The sequence below is a fragment of the Diabrotica virgifera genome, chromosome 5 (genome assembly GCF_917563875.1).
Source record: "Diabrotica virgifera virgifera chromosome 5, PGI_DIABVI_V3a".
Taxonomy (NCBI): domain Eukaryota; kingdom Metazoa; phylum Arthropoda; class Insecta; order Coleoptera; family Chrysomelidae; genus Diabrotica; species Diabrotica virgifera.
In genome coordinates, this window is record NC_065447.1 from 243,022,438 (window position 1) to 243,043,691 (window position 21,254).

A 21,254-nucleotide genomic window follows, 5' to 3' on the forward strand; every position below is an offset into this window, starting at 1 on the left:
ACTACAATGAGCAACTGTAAGTTGCCTCCATTTGGCGCACCTATTCAGAATCATTTTCTGTTATTGGACTGTCTACATCAATGTGTAAAGGCCAATACTTAATGTCACAATTATTGACATACATGTGACATTTGAAGGGAAAACGTGGTTTCTAGGAGGCAAATTTAAAATGATATCTGCCCAATTCCTTCCCAAATAAGCTTTTGTTAATTAAAAATAATTTAAAAAAATACATTTTGTTATTTTTTTAATAAAAGCCCTCTCTGTCAATGTTGAAAATTGTAAATTGAAAAATTATAAGAAGTATGTATCTATAAATAAGTATTATCAATTTTCGAGGTTCATATCTTTCCATTACATAATTGCTCATGGTTGTAAACAACTGACATGGTTAAATTATTTCCATTAAAGCTAATTTTGCCGAATTTATACTTATTGATTCATGGAAATTTCCGGTACCCGCTTCAAAGGCATTTTAATACAATTCGATACAAATACTTTCCTTGTATATAAAATATGGTATAAAAACCAGTTATTAATTACCAGTTGTATTTTTAGAACATGTTTTTTTCAAATTCGGGTACGTATCTTGCATAGATAAAGAATATAATATCTTGTATTTAAAAATATAATAAATTCGCACACCTTCAGTGTTGATGATTGTCTCCTTCGTTTATGTTACGCTTTTACGCATGTCTTCTCTTTCTAACCCATAGCGAATACTGTGAAATAGCGAATTCGTTGTACGGAAGACGTTAAGAAAAAAATCAATGTATTGTTCATGTACGGGCGGTTGTGTTGTGTAGCGTGTTGCGCAAAAAGTATTTTCTAGCTATAAATACCTTTTTATTTTCTATTATACATTACCAATTTTTCATTTAAGTACCTGGTGAGTTAAATATCCATTTACTTTAGTAAATCTTCGCGTAGTTGTTCTTAATTATTGTTGTTTACTTCATAGTAATAAGACACCAGCTGGGATGGTTACTTTGTTATTGTTTACCTCATACATGCCGTTTCTAGAATCATCAAAAAACCGATGATTTTCTATTTGTTTTGTTTGCTTCTAATAGAGACTGAATTTTTAGCGTAATTTAACATATTTCTTGCGTAAAATATGATTTAAACTCATATATTTCCTAAAGTCACGTATTCCAACATACATGACGTGTACCCCAAATCATAATAAATAGATGTTTTATTTTTGTAAATAGTCCATCAACCTATGAATTTATTACAGGTACCAATTATTATTTTCGAATAAAACTGAAACTTAGGCAGGTGATAACAACATAAGAAAAATCTTGCCTGGAATAAGCAATGTTGGGTTATGCTCTAGTTAGATTGGCCATTCTTCTCTCATTCCCATTCTAGATTCCCATTCTTGTACCATTTTCATTTGTTGTGTCATGTGCTGTTTCTTTCCCTGCTACCGATCTTCAATGTCTCTCTTTACCCATCTTTGCATTCTTCTTCTACGGCATTACAGCCCAAATTGAGCCTTGGCCTCTTTTATTTTTTGCTTCCACCCTTGCCTGTCTGTGGCTGCTCTTCTCCATACACAGACTCCTAAAAGGACTTGTGTGTCGCTGTTTACTGTGTCTTCCCAGCGCTTTCGTGGCTTCCCAACCGGTCTCTTTCCTTGCATTCTAGCATTCAGGGCTCGTTTTGGTAGCCTATCCTCTCCCATTCTCATCACATGTCCGGCCCATTGCAATCTTTGTATTCTAATGAAGTCTGACAGGGGCGTTTCCTTATAAAGTTGATAAAGCTCGTTATTGTATCAACTTCTGAAGATTCCGTTTTCCCTCACAGGTCCTAGTATTCTCCTAAGTACTTTCCTTTCGAATGTGTCGAGTTTGTTTTTGGATGTTTCTTTCGGCACCCAGGCTTCACTGCCATAGCATGTTATTGGTCGAATTAAGGTTTTATAGATTCTCATCTTTGTATTTTGGTGGACACTTTTAGACCGAAATATATGGGAGAGGGCAAAATAAGCTCTGTTTGCCTGCGTTATTCTCTTCTGTATTTCTCCATCTTCTGACGTTCCGCCCCTTATAGAATCGATTATTGATGGGAAGATATTATTTAACTATCCAAAATATTATTTAATTATTTTCAGAATTATTTTCTTTCAATGTTTATTCAAATAGAACTTAAACCCATCTCAGAATTTTTAAATGCTTGATGACGTCACATTTAAAACGTGGCAACATTGGTTTCCCCACTTTGACAGCCAATGCTTAGTAGAGGGGTACGAAGGATTCAGCTGTGAACGTGAGCCTTGGATTGCCATTGTTTCTCGAGTGTTCGGTCTGAATCGTAGTGTGCGGGGTCATTAGACTCAATTATTCACCTCTAATTCTCAGTTCCAAATTGATTAAATATTACAATAAAAGTATAGTGAAGTTATCCAGCAGCAGTGGATTTGAAGAATTTTAGAGCATACTATATCCAATGAGTTCTACCCCGCACCTACCATGAAATCTTAAAGCCACCCTACAACAACACCAAGGCCAGACCACACAGAGAGAAACAATCAATAGGCGACCAGCCTGGATTATTTCCACATTTTCTTTTTTTGAGTACCTCCAGCTGCTTTCCAACAGTTTTGAGTACCTTCAGCTGCTTTCTACCAGTCTTCCTCTCCTGTACCTCCAGCAGGACAGCTGCTAGCGAGAGTTAGCACCCTTGGGTGCTCATTACATCAACTTCAAGATTAGGAAAGAGTGGTTTGTTTGGGAACATTTACTGTGCTCTTATTAAAGACAGACTGGTTTTGTGATATTTAGTACATTTTTTTTTATAGTTCAATTGCACACACATTTTTCCTGCTTTATATTTTTTATAGGTTTTTTTTCTTTACAACATAATATTTAATTGATAGCGTTCCCCAACACTCTGCAATCTATAAAGGTATAAATTTCTGAGCTCAGATATTTTCCCTGATAATAGTAGTCGGTACTCTTATCTTGATTATTTTTAGGCTGTGTTCCACTTTTGTATAATTATTTAAACTCATTCCATTATTTTAGTATATGTTTAATTAAATTTTTAAAAATTAACTTCACATATTAGTCAAAATTGTAATTATTAACTTTATTTAACTTGAACTTATTAACTTTACTTAACTTTAACTTATTAACTTTATTTAACTTTAACCTTAATTTATTAAATTCATATGAACTTCTGGATTCTAATCCCTCAGATTAGTTTTTGGTTTCACTTGTTATTATTACTATTATAAACCACGAGTTAGGAAAAGGATCTGTGTATCCACTCGTAGGTTTATTTATTCAATAAGGCTTGTGCCTGTCCCACTCACAGTGAGGTATTTATATGTTATATATAGTATCAGGTAGTATTTAATTAAGGTGTACGTATTATAAACGTACAATTATTATTTGGTGAGGGTTCTACTAACCTAGTTGTAAGTTGTACTTCCTGTATTAGAGGTACCCGTAGTCAGTTTTTCTAACCTTATAAAGAGTATTCTTAGATCATAGTTGTATGATGATTTTGTAATTGACTTTCACTAGTATCACTTTTTCCTGTCATGTTAGAGTTACACACTAGTTACTTGTCCTAACTCAGAGATTGTTAAAAAGATCTAGTAGTTACATTCAATAAATATACATTTATTGTGATTTTTTTTTCTTATTACTCCTTTATTTTTAGTAGTATATTTTATAATTTAATAATCTTTAATAACTTTTCACATACTTGTACTACAAATTTAACATACTCTATAGCAGCGTAGAATACCTGGAAGAGCGTTAACCTAGTTATCCTTCTTCTGGCGCCCAAAAATTCATTCTATTTTCAGTATATTATTATATTTACTCTATCTATTTTCTGAACATTATCTTCATATCTTCTTTTCGAGCCATCATTGTTACTTCCTTTAATCTATTGTCTGGCCAAAAATAGCCGTGCAAATTGGCCGAATCCTTCCTTGAGTGTCAAGTGGCCCTTCTCATACATATTTAGCTAGCCATTCAAGTTATATCTATCTATTAATGATTTCTCATCTCTAGTCCTGTATCAATTCGATATTCTTTGTCTTGGCATCCTTCCATACAAATACTACTACAAAGTTGTATTTTAGTTACTCCAGCTTCTTCAACGGAGAAGCCACACATTTTTGTCCTTTGGCTACATTAAGTAGATCTTCTTCTTTTTACTACTTCTGTTGGAGTTTACCACTCCCTTTTCATTCACTCCAACAGAAAATCATCAGCCAGTTGTTACATCGGCTTTCCAACGTGGTGGCTTTATTTTTGGTCTGAGACAGTATTCATTTAGGTCAATTCTTCTCTTTTATCTGAAATCTCTTTGTTATTTCCGTTTGGTATCCTATACACATATTGTTACTTATTTATTTTATTTTTAATTTCTGATACATATCAGGTATTCTTAAACGCTGTTTTGATTTTTGTTTATATTTTGGGACCTCATTATAGTATATGTTTGTGCAGCTTACATTCTGGGTTAGATTTTGAATTTTTATTGGGAACTTATATTTAATATTGCTATTAATAATATAATTCATATAACAATTTTATTTCTTCAGTCAATAGTGGTATAGTTGGAGGTACAACTAAGTGTTGATTATTATTATTATTATTATAGATATATATTTTTTCTAGAGTGGTGGTAAGTTACATATAAATAAAAAAATTTACTTCCAGTATTTAGGTAGTAGGTTTACTTGAGTATACAATATTTATTGGATTATTTATCCATTTATTTGATCTTATATATTTATTTGATCTTATTTATTAGATTATATACTGCATTATATATATATATTTTTTTTTTTGCTGGCTATTTTGATTTTGTTGGTGTGTTGCTGATATTTTCTCGGTTTATATTATATATATTTTGCGTGCAAACTTTCATATTTTCATATTTTTCATATTTCTGTTCTTTGGACTATTTGTCAATAACTTTGCTCTCATCATGTGTGCTTTTAAAGCTGAACATCTTCTGGTGGATGAATTGGATTATGAATTAAAGATTCGGGACATAATGCCAGAGGAGTCGACAACTGTCGATAAAAAACGCAATCTTTTGAGAGGTGCTTTGAAACAAGAAGCTGGCAATAGAAGTTTTCTCCAAATTTCAGCTGTATCCCTTCCTTTTGAGGAACAACAAAAAGGAATCACTGAAACATTGGACAGCTTGTCTAAAAAAATCGAAAAGTTTAGGGGAACTGTAAAGGATACAGAGTATGCGCGATTAACATCTCGTCTAGGCCATATTTCTGCCCGTGTACACTTGCTACACTGTCCTTCTGAAGAACAGGAACCGTTCAAGAGGTCTGTTTCTCTTAAAATATTAACACTAGAGGGTGAACTTGATTCTAGAGTTAACCCCATTGCTACCTCTACTCCTAATGCTTCAGTCAATGTACCTAGCTTTACGTACTCCAAACCTGTTCAAGTACACAAATGGGGTATTTCATTTTCAGGTGAAAAACAGCACACTGATGTGATGTCATTTTTAGAAAGGGTTGAATGTCTTCGAATATCTAGAGGTGTTTCTGAAGAGGATTTGTTTGCTGCTTCTGCTGAGTTGTTCACCGGGACCGCTTTTACATGGTTTATGAATAACAGGGGTAATTTTTCTTGTTGGTCTGATCTGATTAAAAAGTTGAAGTCGGATTTTCTTCCGTATTCATTCCAGGATGATTTATTAGATCAAATTAAGAATCATAAGCAGAAACCTGGGGAATCTGTTACTATGTTTATTAATACTATATTAGGTATGTGTAGTCGTTTAGACACTCCTTTGTCAGATTTAGCTAAAATTAAAATCATCCTTAAATGTCTATTGCCCTTTTATCATCAACAATTAGCTCTTATGGACATTCAGAACATTGATGACCTTACTATAAAATGCAAACGTTTGGAGGAAACGTTATCCTGGTCTTCTCAACCTCCATCCACATCTCGATCCTCTTCTAACTCTTCTTCTCAGCCAACTTCCTTTAGGCAACGTTCTTGGCTAAATAAGGGTCATGAACATAATGTTTCGGTTGTTAGTTCTCTTGTCTGCTGGAATTGTGATCAGCCTGGTCACCCATTTTACAATTGTGGGATTCCTCAAAATCGTATTTTCTGCCATGGTTGTGGCCGAGAGAACACCCTTAAAAGAAACTGTTCTAAGTGTTCGGGAAACGACACGTCGGAGGTCCGTCCCCTGAACGTTTCTCCGTCCAACATCCAATCAGGGAATCAAACCCCATCGTCAAACGAAACTGCTGGACCAAGCACATCCAGCAACCCAAACCCATCTTCACGAAAAGGGAAAGGGGTGTCGTTCAAGAAAGCAGCACACACCACAAAACAAAATTAAACCAGAAATTTATTTCTATAGATAATACGTTAGATTCGCTTGATTCAAATGATCACAGATGGTCATTTACAAACGCTTCTTTGATTGGTAGTGTTCAACGTAACAATAATAATTGTGATAGTAATGTGGTTCCATTATCTATATTAGATTCTAATTTTGTTAATGATGATGATACGTCTGGGTTAGTTCCATATAACGGTTGTAGACAACCAAATACTTTAGATCTAGATATTAATTCGTTATTAGTTAGGAAACAAAATGATAATAGGCCATATCTTCCTATTCAAATTTTAGGACAATCGTGTTTAGCTTTGTTAGATAGTGGCTCTAATATTTCATTGATAGGGGCACATTCGTTAAATTTATTGAAAAATTCTAGTATTCCCATTATGCCCATTTCATCTTTGCAAGTATCTACTGCAGATGGTACAGTTCAGTCCATTACGGGCAAACTCCAAATTAAAATCACAGTGGCAGATTTATGTAGGGAAATTACATTTTATGTTATTCCTTCCGTGCAGAATTCTATAATTTTAGGTATGGACTTTTTCAATGCTTTCAATAGTACCTTAAGTTGTTCTGATTTTTCTTTTTCCATATCTGAATTTAATTTATCTACCCTTAGTGCTATTCACGATTTTGCTAGTTTATCAAGCTCTGAACAAAGGCAATTAGAGAGTATGATCTCTAAATTTACTACTCTTTCTTCAAAAGACAAACTAGGTCGTACGTCGTTAATCTCTCACACTATCGAAGTGGGAAATCCCACTCCTTTCAGATTATATCAGTACCCCATACCTCAAGCCTGGCAGGCAGACTTAGAAAAGGAAGTAGATTCGATGCTTGCTTTAAATATCATAGAACCTTCAACATCGTCCTACTGTTCTCCGCTCTGGTTAACGAAGAAGAAGGATGGATCCTTCAGGATCTGCTTTGACGGTCGAAAACTAAACAGTATCACAACTAACAGGGATGCTTATCCTATCCCCAGAATAGATGTGATTTTGAGCAAACTTCAGAATGCCAAATACATCTCTTCTATTGATTTGTCTAAGGCCTTCCTACAGATCCCACTGAGTGAAGAGAGCAAGAAGTATACTGCTTTTGCTGTCAGTGGTAAAGGATTATTCCAGTTTGTCACCATGCCTTTCGGTCTTGTTTCTGCTCCTCAGACAATGTGTCGTCTGATGGATTTAGTCATTGGTCCACCGTTAGAGCCCTATGTTTTCTATTATTTAGACGATATTTTGGTTGTCACTCCTGATTTTTCCCTTCATATGGAAATTTTAGATAAGTTATTTTTACGTCTTAAGGAAGCTAATCTAACGGTCAATCTGGATAAATGTCAGTTTTGTCGCCCTAGTCTTAAGTTCTTGGGTTATGTTGTGGATAACCAGGGGCTGAGGACTGATCCTGAGAAAATAGTTGCTATCAAAAATTTTCCTATACCAAAGACCACCACCCAAGTCCGTAGGATATTGGGAATGTGTGGCTATTATCGGCGATTTGTACCGTCCTACTCTACTTTGTTGTCACCTCTTACTGATCTTTTGAAGAACAGGAAAAAGGGACAGACCATTACTTGGACTCCTGAGGCTGACGAAGCTTTTAGGCGCGTTAAAGATGCTTTAACGAGCGCTCCGGTTATGATGTCACCTAATTTTGATGAGCATTTTTATCTAATGACAGATTGCTCTAATACAGCTTCTGGAGGCGTATTATTTCAGTTGAAAGATGGCTCCGAACACCCCATAGCGTACACTAGTAAGAAGTTGAACAAGGCCCAGAAAAACTATTCAACTACGGAGAAAGAACTCTTAGCTATCATCCATGGGTTAGAAGCTTTTCGTTATTATCTGGAAGGTCGTAATTTCACTATAATTACTGATCATAGTTCCTTAGTATGGCTTCATAGTATGAAAAACCCTTCACAGAGGCTTTCTCGATGGATATGCAAACTGGCTGCCTATTCATATAAGATTGTCCATAGAAAGGCAAACGGGGTAGTGGTCGCAGATGCTCTTTCACGTGTCCATGATATTAATGTCCTAGATCTGTCCTCTTTAAGTCCTGATATGTGGTATCAGAATATGATTGATAGGGTTACTCAAGACCCACAAAAATATCCTGATTTTAAGGTAGAGAATAATATTCTGTACAAACACATCTTAAGTCCGATAGAGTCCTTATCCAATATGTCGGAGTGGAAAATAGTTGTACCTACGCCAAATAGGGAAAATATTCTGCATATGTTTCATGATGAAGTTACGGCGGGTCATTTTGGTTTTTATAAGACTTATCACCGTATTGCCGAATTATATTATTGGCCTGGTATGCGGAAGTCTATAAAAAGGTACATTTCTAAATGCATGGTTTGTGCTACTTGTAAACCAAGTAACCTACCACAGGCTGGACTTATGGGTTCCTTCAGGAACATAAATTTTCCTTGGCAGATGATCTCAATGGATCTCATTGGACCTTATCCTCGGAGTTACAAGGGTAATACCTATTGCCTGGTAGTTGTGGATTATTTCACTAAATTTCCTTTAGTTTGTCCCCTTCGCCAGGCCACAACTCCAGCAATTTTAAAATATTTGGAGGAACAAGTCTTTTTGGTGTATGGTGTTCCTCAAATTGTGTCATGTGACAACGGTCCTCAGTTTGTATCGAAGGCCTTTAAAGATCTTCTAGCTAAATATAAGGTTCAAAAGACCTTTTATAATGCTGCCTACCATCCACAAGCAAATCATACTGAGAGAGTAAATCGCAGTATTGTCACAGCTCTAAGGTCCTATACTTACCCTGATCACAGAGCTTGGGATCAATATATTCATTCCATAGCTCAAGCCATAAGGACTTCTGTCCATGAAGTTACCCAGTGCTCTCCAGCATATTTGAATTTTGGTAGGAATGTGGCTTTATCAGGTGATTATTTTGGTGTAATTTCAGACAATTCCGAAAATCTTCCTCAAATATCTGAGAAACTTCATCGCTTAGATGATCTCCAGACGTTACCTCATATTTTCGCAGACATTAGGAAGAAGTTAAAAACTTCTTACCTAAGGAACCAGCAGCACTATAATTTGAGGAAACGAGATCTGCGATTCTTTGTTGGTGATCGAGTCTTAAAGCGCAATTTTGTCAAATCCAATAAGGGTGATGCCATTTCTGCAAAGTTTTGCCAGAAATATGTCCCATGTACTGTCTCAAGGGTAATATCTCCTTTGATTTATGAATTAAAGGACAATTCGACTAATAAGCGAATTGGTCAATTTCATGTAAAGGATTTACTGCCTGACAACACCATGGACGATGTGGATTCTTCAACTTCATCGGAAGAAGATTAGCTTAACAGGGTTGTTTAAGCTAATATCTTCCTGTGTTTGCCTTTAATTAGTTTTATTATGGTATAGTATTTTAGTTTAAATTGTTAATCACCAGATAATGCCTGACCATAGCAATTTTTATCCTTCGGCATGGCTTGATGATTTCTCACGTATTAGTTATTAGGTACCGAATTCTTGTGTAATACCGCTTGTATGAGTTTATTATTATTTTTTTTTTGTATTATAGATTGCATTTGAGTCATTATCGACAAATATTCTCAAATACTAATCCAGCCAGTAGTATTACCAAGTTAATAACCCCCACTTGTACTCTTAGTTTTGTACTCAACCTCTCAGAATAAAAGGGCTGTTGATTATTATATATTAAGATATTTGGATGTGTGGGCTCATACAAGTATTCTTGCTTAATATAGATGGAGCTATGTTACACTACCATATCTTAGATTATGTGTTATATCTTGGATATTTGATTACATACCTATTATTTTTTTTTATTGTTTTTATATCATGTCATTGGATTTGCCATATTGGAAAGAAGTTGTGGTTGTTAATTTGTTATTGGGTTACTTTATTGATATTTGTCACAGGTACCTTAAATACTTTATATTAATTCGGATTCTTACTTCCTCCACAGGATGATTCTGGAATGAATTTGGAATTTTGATTTATAAATGAATTCTTGAGTCCTTCATATTTCTTCTTATGAACTAGTCTGTTAATGCTCAAAGTTGGTGAATACGTGGGTTCGAAGTTCAGCAACTGATCACTGCTATCCGATTTCGTAATCCATGTCTTTCTTGTCAGAGTAGGCAGATGTTTATCCATGATAATATTTCTGGTTGGGAAATGGTGTACAACACTTCCTAACCATTCTTGTGCAATTGTTCCAAATATTCCAGGCACATTTTCACACGATAATAGGGAAGTCTAGTTTGCTTATTTTATGTCTCTTAGTTCATAGTATATTGATGCTTGACTTTCCATAGACGTAGAGTCGTAATGTTAGTGATGAACCCACTGGGACAAATTATTGATTTTCTTTTTAGTAGATTCCCTCTTCTTTCCTTAGGCATTAATTGTTGCTTAGATTCAGGAATATCTCCTGGATAATCCTATGTATGTTCACATGAATATACAGTCTTATAAAAGATTGGGAGCTCGTTCCCGTCATATTTTGTATTTACCATGGAGTCATAGAACTTATAAGTTCATCCTTTATTTTTACTATTTAGTTTCGATAGGCTCATATTACCGGATGAGGGTAGATCTAGAGCTAATTTAGTTAGTTATTTAGTATTAGTGAGAATTGGTCCATAAATCTTCCTGATCGTTCTTCTTTGGATATGCTCCTATAAATCTGGTGTCCATTGCTAGTCCGATTTTGGATTAAGTGTCCGATTCTTCACTTATTTTGTTTATTTGGTTGTATAGGTTCGTATTACCGGATGTGGGTGTACGTAGACCTAATTTATTTATATGATTTAGTATGGATGTGAATTGGTCCATAAATCTTCCTGGTCGTTCTTCATTGGATATGCTTTTGTGAATCTGTTGTCCATTGATAGTCTGACTTTGGATTGAGTGTCTGATTCCACATTTATTTTGGTTAATGTGTTTGCATTCCTTTGGTATGTTCACTATTTATATTAGTTGGTATTGGTGAAAATTATTCTATAAATATTCCTAGTTGTTCTTCTCTGGATATGCTATTACGAATCTGGTGTCCATTGCTAGTCCAATTTAGGATTGAGTGTTTGATTCTTCACTTATTATAGTTATTGATTTCATTGGTGACTTTAGTATATGTACTTGCGTTATGGTATGAATTGGCTCTCACCTTTGCCTGGTTGTTCGTCCTTGGATATACTCCTTATAAATCTGATGTCCATGGATAGTTCAACTTTGGATTTACTGCCAATTCGACACTTATTTGTCATTATAAATTATGTCTCATCTTTAGCACTTTTACTAGGACTTCGGGTCATATTTTGCAATTTCCGTTATTTGCTGCAGTGACCATCCTACTTTCCCTTGATTATTAGTGGTGATTATTTGTAATCTTGCGAATCAACGGGGAATGATACACTAAGCACTACTACTCTAGTTTAATATTTTGAAAAAAAAAAAAAAAAAAAAAATTTTTTTTAAATAAAATTTTTTTTTCTGGTGGTTGAAAGGGAATGTGACGTTCCGCCCCTTATAGAATCGATTATTGATGGGAAGATATTATTTAACTATCCAAAATATTATTTAATTATTTTCAGAATTATTTTCTTTCAATGTTTATTCAAATAGAACTTAAACCCATCTCAGAATTTTTAAATGCTTGATGACGTCACATTTAAAACGTGGCAACATTGGTTTCCCCACTTTGACAGCCAATGCTTAGTAGAGGGGTACGAAGGATTCAGCTGTGAACGTGAGCCTTGGATTGCCATTGTTTCTCGAGTGTTCGGTCTGAATCGTAGTGTGCGGGGTCATTAGACTCAATTATTCACCTCTAATTCTCAGTTCCAAATTGATTAAATATTACAATAAAAGTATAGTGAAGTTATCCAGCAGCAGTGGATTTGAAGAATTTTAGAGCATACTATATCCAATGAGTTCTACCCCGCACCTACCATGAAATCTTAAAGCCACCCTACAACAACACCAAGGCCAGACCACACAGAGAGAAACAATCAATAGGCGACCAGCCTGGATTATTTCCACATTTTCTTTTTTTGAGTACCTCCAGCTGCTTTCCAACAGTTTTGAGTACCTTCAGCTGCTTTCTACCAGTCTTCCTCTCCTGTACCTCCAGCAGGACAGCTGCTAGCGAGAGTTAGCACCCTTGGGTGCTCATTACATCAACTTCAAGATTAGGAAAGAGTGGTTTGTTTGGGAACATTTACTGTGCTCTTATTAAAGACAGACTGGTTTTGTGATATTTAGTACATTTTTTTTTATAGTTCAATTGCACACACATTTTTCCTGCTTTATATTTTTTATAGGTTTTTTTTTTTTACAACATAATATTTAATTGATAGCGTTCCCCAACACTCTGCAATCTATAAAGGTATAAATTTCTGAGCTCAGATATTTTCCCTGATAATAGTAGTCGGTACTCTTATCTTGATTATTTTTAGGCTGTGTTCCACTTTTGTATAATTATTTAAACTCATTCCATTATTTTAGTATATGTTTAATTAAATTTTTAAAAATTAACTTCACATATTAGTCAAAATTGTAATTATTAACTTTATTTAACTTGAACTTATTAACTTTACTTAACTTTAACTTATTAACTTTATTTAACTTTAACCTTAATTTATTAAATTCATATGAACTTCTGGATTCTAATCCCTCAGATTAGTTTTTGGTTTCACTTGTTATTATTACTATTATAAACCACGAGTTAGGAAAAGGATCTGTGTATCCACTCGTAGGTTTATTTATTCAATAAGGCTTGTGCCTGTCCCACTCACAGTGAGGTATTTATATGTTATATATAGTATCAGGTAGTATTTAATTAAGGTGTACGTATTATAAACGTACAATTATTATTTGGTGAGGGTTCTACTAACCTAGTTGTAAGTTGTACTTCCTGTATTAGAGGTACCCGTAGTCAGTTTTTCTAACCTTATAAAGAGTATTCTTAGATCATAGTTGTATGATGATTTTGTAATTGACTTTCACTAGTATCACTTTTTCCTGTCATGTTAGAGTTACACACTAGTTACTTGTCCTAACTCAGAGATTGTTAAAAAGATCTAGTAGTTACATTCAATAAATATACATTTATTGTGATTTTTTTTTCTTATTACTCCTTTATTTTTAGTAGTATATTTTATAATTTAATAATCTTTAATAACTTTTCACATACTTGTACTACAAATTTAACATACTCTATAGCAGCGTAGAATACCTGGAAGAGCGTTAACCTAGTTATCCTTCTTCTGGCGCCCAAAAATTCATTCTATTTTCAGTATATTATTATATTTACTCTATCTATTTTCTGAACATTATCTTCATATCTTCTTTTCGAGCCATCATTGTTACTTCCTTTAATCTATTGTCTGGCCAAAAATAGCCGTGCAAATTGGCCGAATCCTTCCTTGAGTGTCAAGTGGCCCTTCTCATACATATTTAGCTAGCCATTCAAGTTATATCTATCTATTAATGATTTCTCATCTCTAGTCCTGTATCAATTCGATATTCTTTGTCTTGGCATCCTTCCATACAAATACTACTACAAAGTTGTATTTTAGTTACTCCAGCTTCTTCAACGGAGAAGCCACACATTTTTGTCCTTTGGCTACATTAAGTAGATCTTCTTCTTTTTACTACTTCTGTTGGAGTTTACCACTCCCTTTTCATTCACTCCAACAGAAAATCATCAGCCAGTTGTTACACCGTCGGCATATATTTCTACTCCCAGGTATGTAAACTTTTCAACCGTTTCAATGTCATCTTCATGTATAATGTTTTCTGGGACTATATTTCTTCTCGTGAGTCATTATTTTTGTTTTTTCTGTGTTAATTTCCAGACCTAGCATTTTTGTTTGTGTTTTTAACTCTGCATATGTTTCCTGTGCTCCCGTTGATGTTCTACTCATAATATTAATATCATCAGCATAAGCGACCAGTTGAACCATTCAGTTGGTCAGTAGATTTCCTCGTCCAGTTTGCATTTGCCTAACCGCATACTCCAGTGCCAGGTTAAACAATGTTGGGGCCAGCCCATCTCCCTGTTTTAGTCCCTGCGAAATGTTAAAAAAGTCTGTCTGGTGGTTTTGTATTCGTACACATGCCTGAGTTTCATCCATTGTGGCTTTAATGAGTCTTATTAACTTGTGTGGTATTGCCAATTCAGCCAATATATAGTATAGTTTGTTCCTTTTGACTGAGTCGTATGCCTGTTTGAAGTCTACAAACACATTGTGAACATCAACATCGTGTTCCCATGCTTTGCTCAAGATCTGTTTTACTGTGAATATTTGATCCAGTGTCGATCTTCCCCGTCGGAAGCCCATCTGATACTCTCCAATAATATTTTCTGCTAGTGGTTGGAGCCGCTGGTTTATAATATACGTGAGGACTTTATATGCTGTACATAGTAGAGAGATTCCACGGTAGTTTTTGCACTGGAGTTTGTCTCCTTTTTTATAGATCAGGCATACTATACTTTTCTTCTAGTCATCGGGTATTTTCTCTTCTTGCCATACGTCTCTGATGAGTGCGTGGATGTGACTTGCTAGGTGGTCGCCACCTACCTTATATAGTTCTGCTGGTATTTCATCAACTCCTGGAGCTTTATTGTTTTTCTGGGCCTTAATGGTTTCGAAAACTTACTCTATGGTTGGAGCTTCTACTCCATTCTCTTCTACGTAGATCACACCCATTTCATCTTCCATGTCTACTTGAGTTCCAAGTAGTGTCTGAAAATAATGCTTCCAGGTTTCTGTGACTTTCTGTTGGTCACTGATTATTTGCCCACTTTCATCTTTACATAGACTTGTTTGAGGTTTATTCCCACTTTTTATCTTTTTTAGGTATTCGTAATCCCCTCTAATTTCGTTGTTTTTGAAATGTTCTTCCATTTTTTCTATTTGTCCATTTTCATAGGCTCTCTTTTTATTTCTACATGTCTTGTCTGCTTTCCGTCTTGCGACTTCAAATAATGTTCGTCTTTCCCGTGTTCTTCTTGTTATGTACATTTTGTGTGCTTCATTTCTTTCCTCGATTGCTTGTCTGCACTCGTCATCAAACCATGCTGCTCTTCTCTCCTTTTTCTTGTTTCCCAGGGTGGACGCTGCTGCTGTCAGTACTGCTGTTTTGATATTAGTCCATTTGCCCTCTATGGAGTGCAGTTCTAGCTTCCTTAACTCATTTGCGACTTCTTGTTCGAACTTCTCTTTACATTACTGAATCTTCAGTTTTTCCAAGTCCAGTTTGTTTGTTCTTTGTTGTCTTTCGTTTCTTTTCCTGTTAACTCTGCATCTAAATTTAGTTTGTACTAAAAGATGGTCTGATCCACAGCATGCTCCTCGTTGTGTTCTCACATCGGAGATACTACTGGCTGCCCTTTTGTCTATCAGCACATGGTCAGTTTGATTGGTTGTGGTTCCATCTGGTGAAATCCATGTCATTTTGTGTATGCCTTTATGTGGGAAGCATGTGGAACTTATAACCATGTTTTTACTGGTGGCAAAATTCATCTTTGCATTGGTCTTCTAGAATTATAAGTGTCTTTTTTTATATTTCCTCGCAGAGACTTTCTAGAGCTTCATAAAAATCATCCTTCTCTTGATCATCGGCTTGTTCTGTGGGTGCATAAATGTTATCACTGAATCCATCATCATCAATGGTGCTCCAGCCCTATAAAAGAGCCTCTACCTTCCCAAGTCTATTACGCCAGTAAGTTCTATCCATTATCAACTGTTGCCAGTTTGCTGCGCCTATTTTTCTACCATGTTCATCTACACCATCCTTCCATCTGAGTTTTGACATACTGCTATTTCTACTTCCCACAGGTTGTGACATAAGGATTCTTCTAGGACGGTTGTTCTGCTGTGATCTTGCTAGATGTCCTGCCCATCTTAGTCTTCCTATTTTTGTAAGAGATTGAAAAAAAATTGAAAAATGCGTTTTTTGCAGATTTGTATAATGTAAAGCTAAACTCACATGTCCAAAAAACCTTGTAAGCCATACTTCATTATTTATATTATTAGTTTTTTTTTTCATCAACAGTCGTGATTTTGGGGTTACGAGGTATTAGAAAGACACAGACGATATGTTTATGTCTGTGGTATATCTTGTAGTTGCAGAGCAAAGCATTGTAGACTTCAAACAGGCATACGATTCAGTGAAAAGGAACAAACTATACTATATATTGGCTGAATTGACAATACCACATAAGCTAATAAGACTCATTAAAGCCACAATGGATGAAACTCAGACATGTCGCCTGGTGAGAACAATAGTGACGAAACTTCAAAATGAACATTTAGAGATAATCGTATTTGAAGTTCTGATGAAACTGCTAAACAGTATAACTGACTTATAGGTAATCATTTTGCAAAATTTTTCTAATAATGTGCTTTCTAGATATGTAAACCAATTAGTAGAAGTAATTTTATTTGAAGAAAAGATGGATATTGTATTTATTTTTGATTTTTTTTTCTGCGTTACGCCATTATTGCATTATCGAAGATGTTTAATTTGATGTTTCGCCACTATACTTTAATACTACTATACTACAACAGTTTAGTTTCTGTTTTAAATAATTAAAAAAATTACTTTTAAAAGTAAATTAAACGCATCAAATAAAATATTTTATTGTACACACCAGTTATGCGCAAAATGAAACTAAAGTACAATAGAAAAATAACATAATAAGATCTTAAGTAATAATTATGAAAACGATAAACATGATAAAAGATAAAAAGTAAGCAAAAGAACTATGAATAGTAAAATTAAATTCATCATTTCACTCACGTATGTTTCGTATTTCAAACTACTAAAGAAATTATTGTGGGTAGAAGGAATTGATTTATTTTGTAAGACTTCTTTTTAGAAATGAATATTGGTTCTCGATAGTGTGGAATTAAACAATACTGGTCCAAAGTGGATAGACGCTTTCTTGATTTGCTATTTCTAAGTACCTAAGAACGATTGAAACTGAGTTTCTCTGTAAGAAGTTTTATAAAAAAAACACAAAAGCAAAAACGACCACACAGACAAAAGTGCTCATTCGCTACTATTGCACATTCTACTACTATCTTTAATAAAATATCTAATATTTCAAATACATGTAGACACGGCGTAATTACAGATTCGCCAGTGTTGATATAAAGTTTGGTGTGCTTTCGTCGTTAATGCATCAAAATATTTGACAAATTCACAATACCATAAAGACTTGTAGGCGCCCTCTAGTAATAAGGAAATTAAATAATTGTTAGCCGATATTGCACATAAAAGAGGGCATATTTAGATGTCGATTGATGGACTTAACTCAAAAACGTTAATTTTCGAGTTTCGCCACTATTGTTCTCACTAGGCGATGTGTACGAATACAAAACCACCGGACAGACTTTTTCAACATTTCGCAGGGACTAAAGCAGGGAGATGGGCTGGCCCCAACATTGTTTAACCTGGCACTGGAGTATGCGGTGTGGCAAATGCAAACTGGACGAGGAAATCTACTGACCAGCAGAACGGTTCAACTGGCCGCTTATGCTGATGATATTAATATTATGAGTAGAACATCAACAGGAGCACAGGAAACATATACAGAGTTAAAAACACAAACAAAAATGCTAGGTCTGGAAATTAACACAGAAAAAACAAAAATAATGACTCCGACGAGAAGAAATATAGTCCCAGAAAACATTATACATGAAGATGACATTGAAACAGTTGAAAAGTTTACATACCTGGGAGTAGTAATATATGCCGACGGATCAGAAGATGGATAAATATGGAAGAGAATAACGCAGGCAAACAGAGCTTATTTTGCCCTCTCCCATATATTTCAGTCTAAAAGTGTCCACCAAAATACAAAGATGAGAATCTATAAAACCTTAATTCGACCAATAACATGCTATGGCAGTGAAGCCTGGGTCCTGAAAGAAAAATCCAAAAACAAACTCGACACATTCGAAAGGAAAGTACTTAGTAGAATACTAGGACCTGTGAGGGAAAACGGAATCTTCAGAAGTTGATACAACAACGAGCTTTATCAACTTTATAAGGAAACGCCCCTGTCAGACTTCATTAGAATACAAAGATTGCAATGGGCCGGACATGTAATAAGAATGGGAGAGGATAGGCTACCAAATTGAGCACTGAATGCTAGAATGCAAGGAAAGAGACAGGTTGGGAAGCCACGAAAGCGCTGGGAAGACACAATAAACAGCGACGCACAAGCCCTTTTAGGAGGCCGTGTATGGAGAAGAGCAGCCACAGACAGGCAAGAGTGGAGGCAAAAAATAAAGGAGGCCAAGGCTCAATTTGGGCTGTAGTGCCGTAGAAGAAGAAGATATCTTGTAGTTGTACCTCCTCCTCCAAACACCATTTTCTCAGATGCCACCGAATATTCCTCTCAGGATCCTTCGTTCAAATATAAGTAGAAGGTTTTCATCTGCCTTGGAGATGGTCCATGTCTCCAATCCATATGTCAACACTGGTTATCTGGTTATTTTTGTTTTTTTGGCTTTACACTTCTCATATGTCTACTCAGTCCAAAATGGAATTTGTGTGCTAGGATTATCCTTCACTTGATTTCTTCCATCATGACGTTCTCCTTCTTGATCAGGGAGCCTAAGTATGTGAATTTGTCCACCACTTCAAAGGTAGCGTTATCAACCGTGAATTGGTGACCGATTTTTCGGCTCTATTTTTGGTTGTTTATGATATCATCTTAGTTTTCTCCTCATTTACTTGCAGGTCCATATTTTTTGAGGCATTTGAGAAGGTGGTATACAGCTGCATATGCCAAAATTTGAGATGATTTATTAAAAATATTTCCTCTGTTGTCTATTTGGGCATCTCTGACCGCCTTTTCAAGAGCTATGTTGAAAAGGAGACCCACCAGCACATCTTCCTGGCGCAGCCCAACATGCGTTTCAAACACCTGTGATTGTTCCCCTGTATTTCGACTTTGCAAACAACTTTACACATTGTAGCCGTAGCCAATCTTATCAGTATATAAGGGATATGGAGTTCATCCATGGCTTCATATTATGTTGTTTTATGCTCTAGCTAGATTGTGCCGAAATATAGTACTTGCTACAAACATATTCATATCTGTTGCTAGATTGCCTATTCTTGTCCCATTTTCATTTGTTTTGTCATGTGCTGTTTCTTTCCATGCTACTGATCTCCAATGTTCCTCATTGGTCTCCTAGAATTATAAGTGTCATTATTTTAAATTTCCTCGCAGAGACTTTCTAGAGCTTCATAAAAATCATACTTCTCTTGATCAACGGCTTGTTCTGTGGGTGCATAAAAAATGTTTATCACTGAAATATTAGCTGCTTTATTCTTTAACCTTAACTCGTTTCATGCGAATGACTCGAAAGACGTTGTTCTTTCGAGTTAAAAATTTATATGCCTGTGCAGCTGGCGTCGAAAGAGTTCATGCGTCTGTGACTTAAGAACCAAACGACATATTTCAATGTCATTCGCACAGAAAGGGTTAAGTAAGATATGCTTCCATTTACTTTTTTAAATTCTAATACACATTCTTTCCTTTTTTTACTTATCATGAAGCCTGTTCCATTTCTACCTTGTCTATTTTCTCCTCCATAGTACATTGTTTAATTTAGGTTATCGATCCTGCCTTCTCCCTTCCATCTCAATTCTTGCAATGCTATTATGTCTATTATAATCTCTCATTTCTTTTGCTACTTCTTCCATTTTGCCCATGGCCAGCATAGTTTTTATATACCACGTTCCTAAATTTATTATACCTCTCAATTTTCTATTTCTATTACTTTTCGGTGTACTCTTATTCGTTTTATGTATCCACGCCTGGTCATTATACTGTACATCCACCCTTTGTCTATCACTTCCTAGTTTTTTATATCTCTTTTAGTAAATTTCCTTTGTTGGTCATTTAGTTCATCACTCTCTGGTGACCGTTTGCTTGTAGTACATTTTTAGTCTTTTTCTTTTTCCTTTTGCTATTGTTCTTCTTGCGTAAAATATGATTTAAACTCCTATATTTCGTAAAGTCATGTAGTCCAACACACATGACGTGTAACAAAATCATAATAAACAGAAGTTTTATTTTTGTAAATACCCCATCAACCTATGAATTTATTACAGGTACCAATTATTTTCGAGTAAAACTGAAACTTCGGCAGGTGATAACGACATAAGAAACATCGTTTTTGCGTTGTAGCAAAAATGGCTTCAGAAAAAGGGGACGCCAGTGTTGATGTTGATGCTACCGAAGAAGTCGACATGGAAAAAGCTGTCAACGAAGAGCTCGCGGCCAAAGAAAATGCCACTGCCGGTGAAAGTTTGATAAGAAGAAGACCCAAGAAAGTTCACAGACAAGGTTCCAAAGAAGGGGCTCTCCCAGCAGGGTTCGTTCACGGACCTAGGTCTTGGAAAAACAGTCGCCGATCGAGGAATGGATTTGGTAGAGGTTTGCCGAAGAAGAAGGGCGCCGGAGGCAAAGGTGTTTGGGGTCTCCCTGGATCTGAACTGCTGGAAGCTTATGAAGATGTTGATGATCCAAATTTTGATAATGAAAATATGAGCAATGGTCAGTATACCATCTATTTTTGTAACAATCGTAATATTTTGATAACTGAAATATAGTATATGTATATTATGTGATACAGTAGACTCTCTCCTCTATATTCCTCTATAGCGAGGAATATGCCTCTATAACGAGGCATATTTGGTTATTCGCGGTGTGCAAGTACTTGGAAGGGAATTGAGAAACGATCGTGCATGAATAGCGGAGAAATATTGCAACTTTCTTAAATAATTCATATTGTCAATTGAAATTGTCAAATTGACGTACATTTCATATCTACTGTCATTGAAGAA

General features: G+C 35.4%; 1 protein-coding gene across 3 annotated transcripts in view; it reads left to right on the forward strand.

Moving 5' to 3' along the window:
- The first annotated feature begins 377 nt into the window (after positions 1-377).
- LOC114325113 (programmed cell death protein 4) overlaps positions 378-21,254 on the forward strand; it is a 51,339-nt gene continuing 30,462 nt past the window's right edge. For 2 of the 3 annotated variants that reach the window (XM_028273054.2, XM_050650957.1), the window contains exons 1-2: positions 640-889; positions 20,520-20,964. In XM_028273054.2, the coding sequence (XP_028128855.1) occupies positions 20,601-20,964 (364 nt within the window). In that variant the 5' untranslated portion in view covers positions 640-889; positions 20,520-20,600. Of the gene's footprint in view, positions 581-639; positions 890-20,519; positions 20,965-21,254 lie in introns of those variants that run through there. The other variant, XM_050650958.1, reaches the window with a different exon arrangement.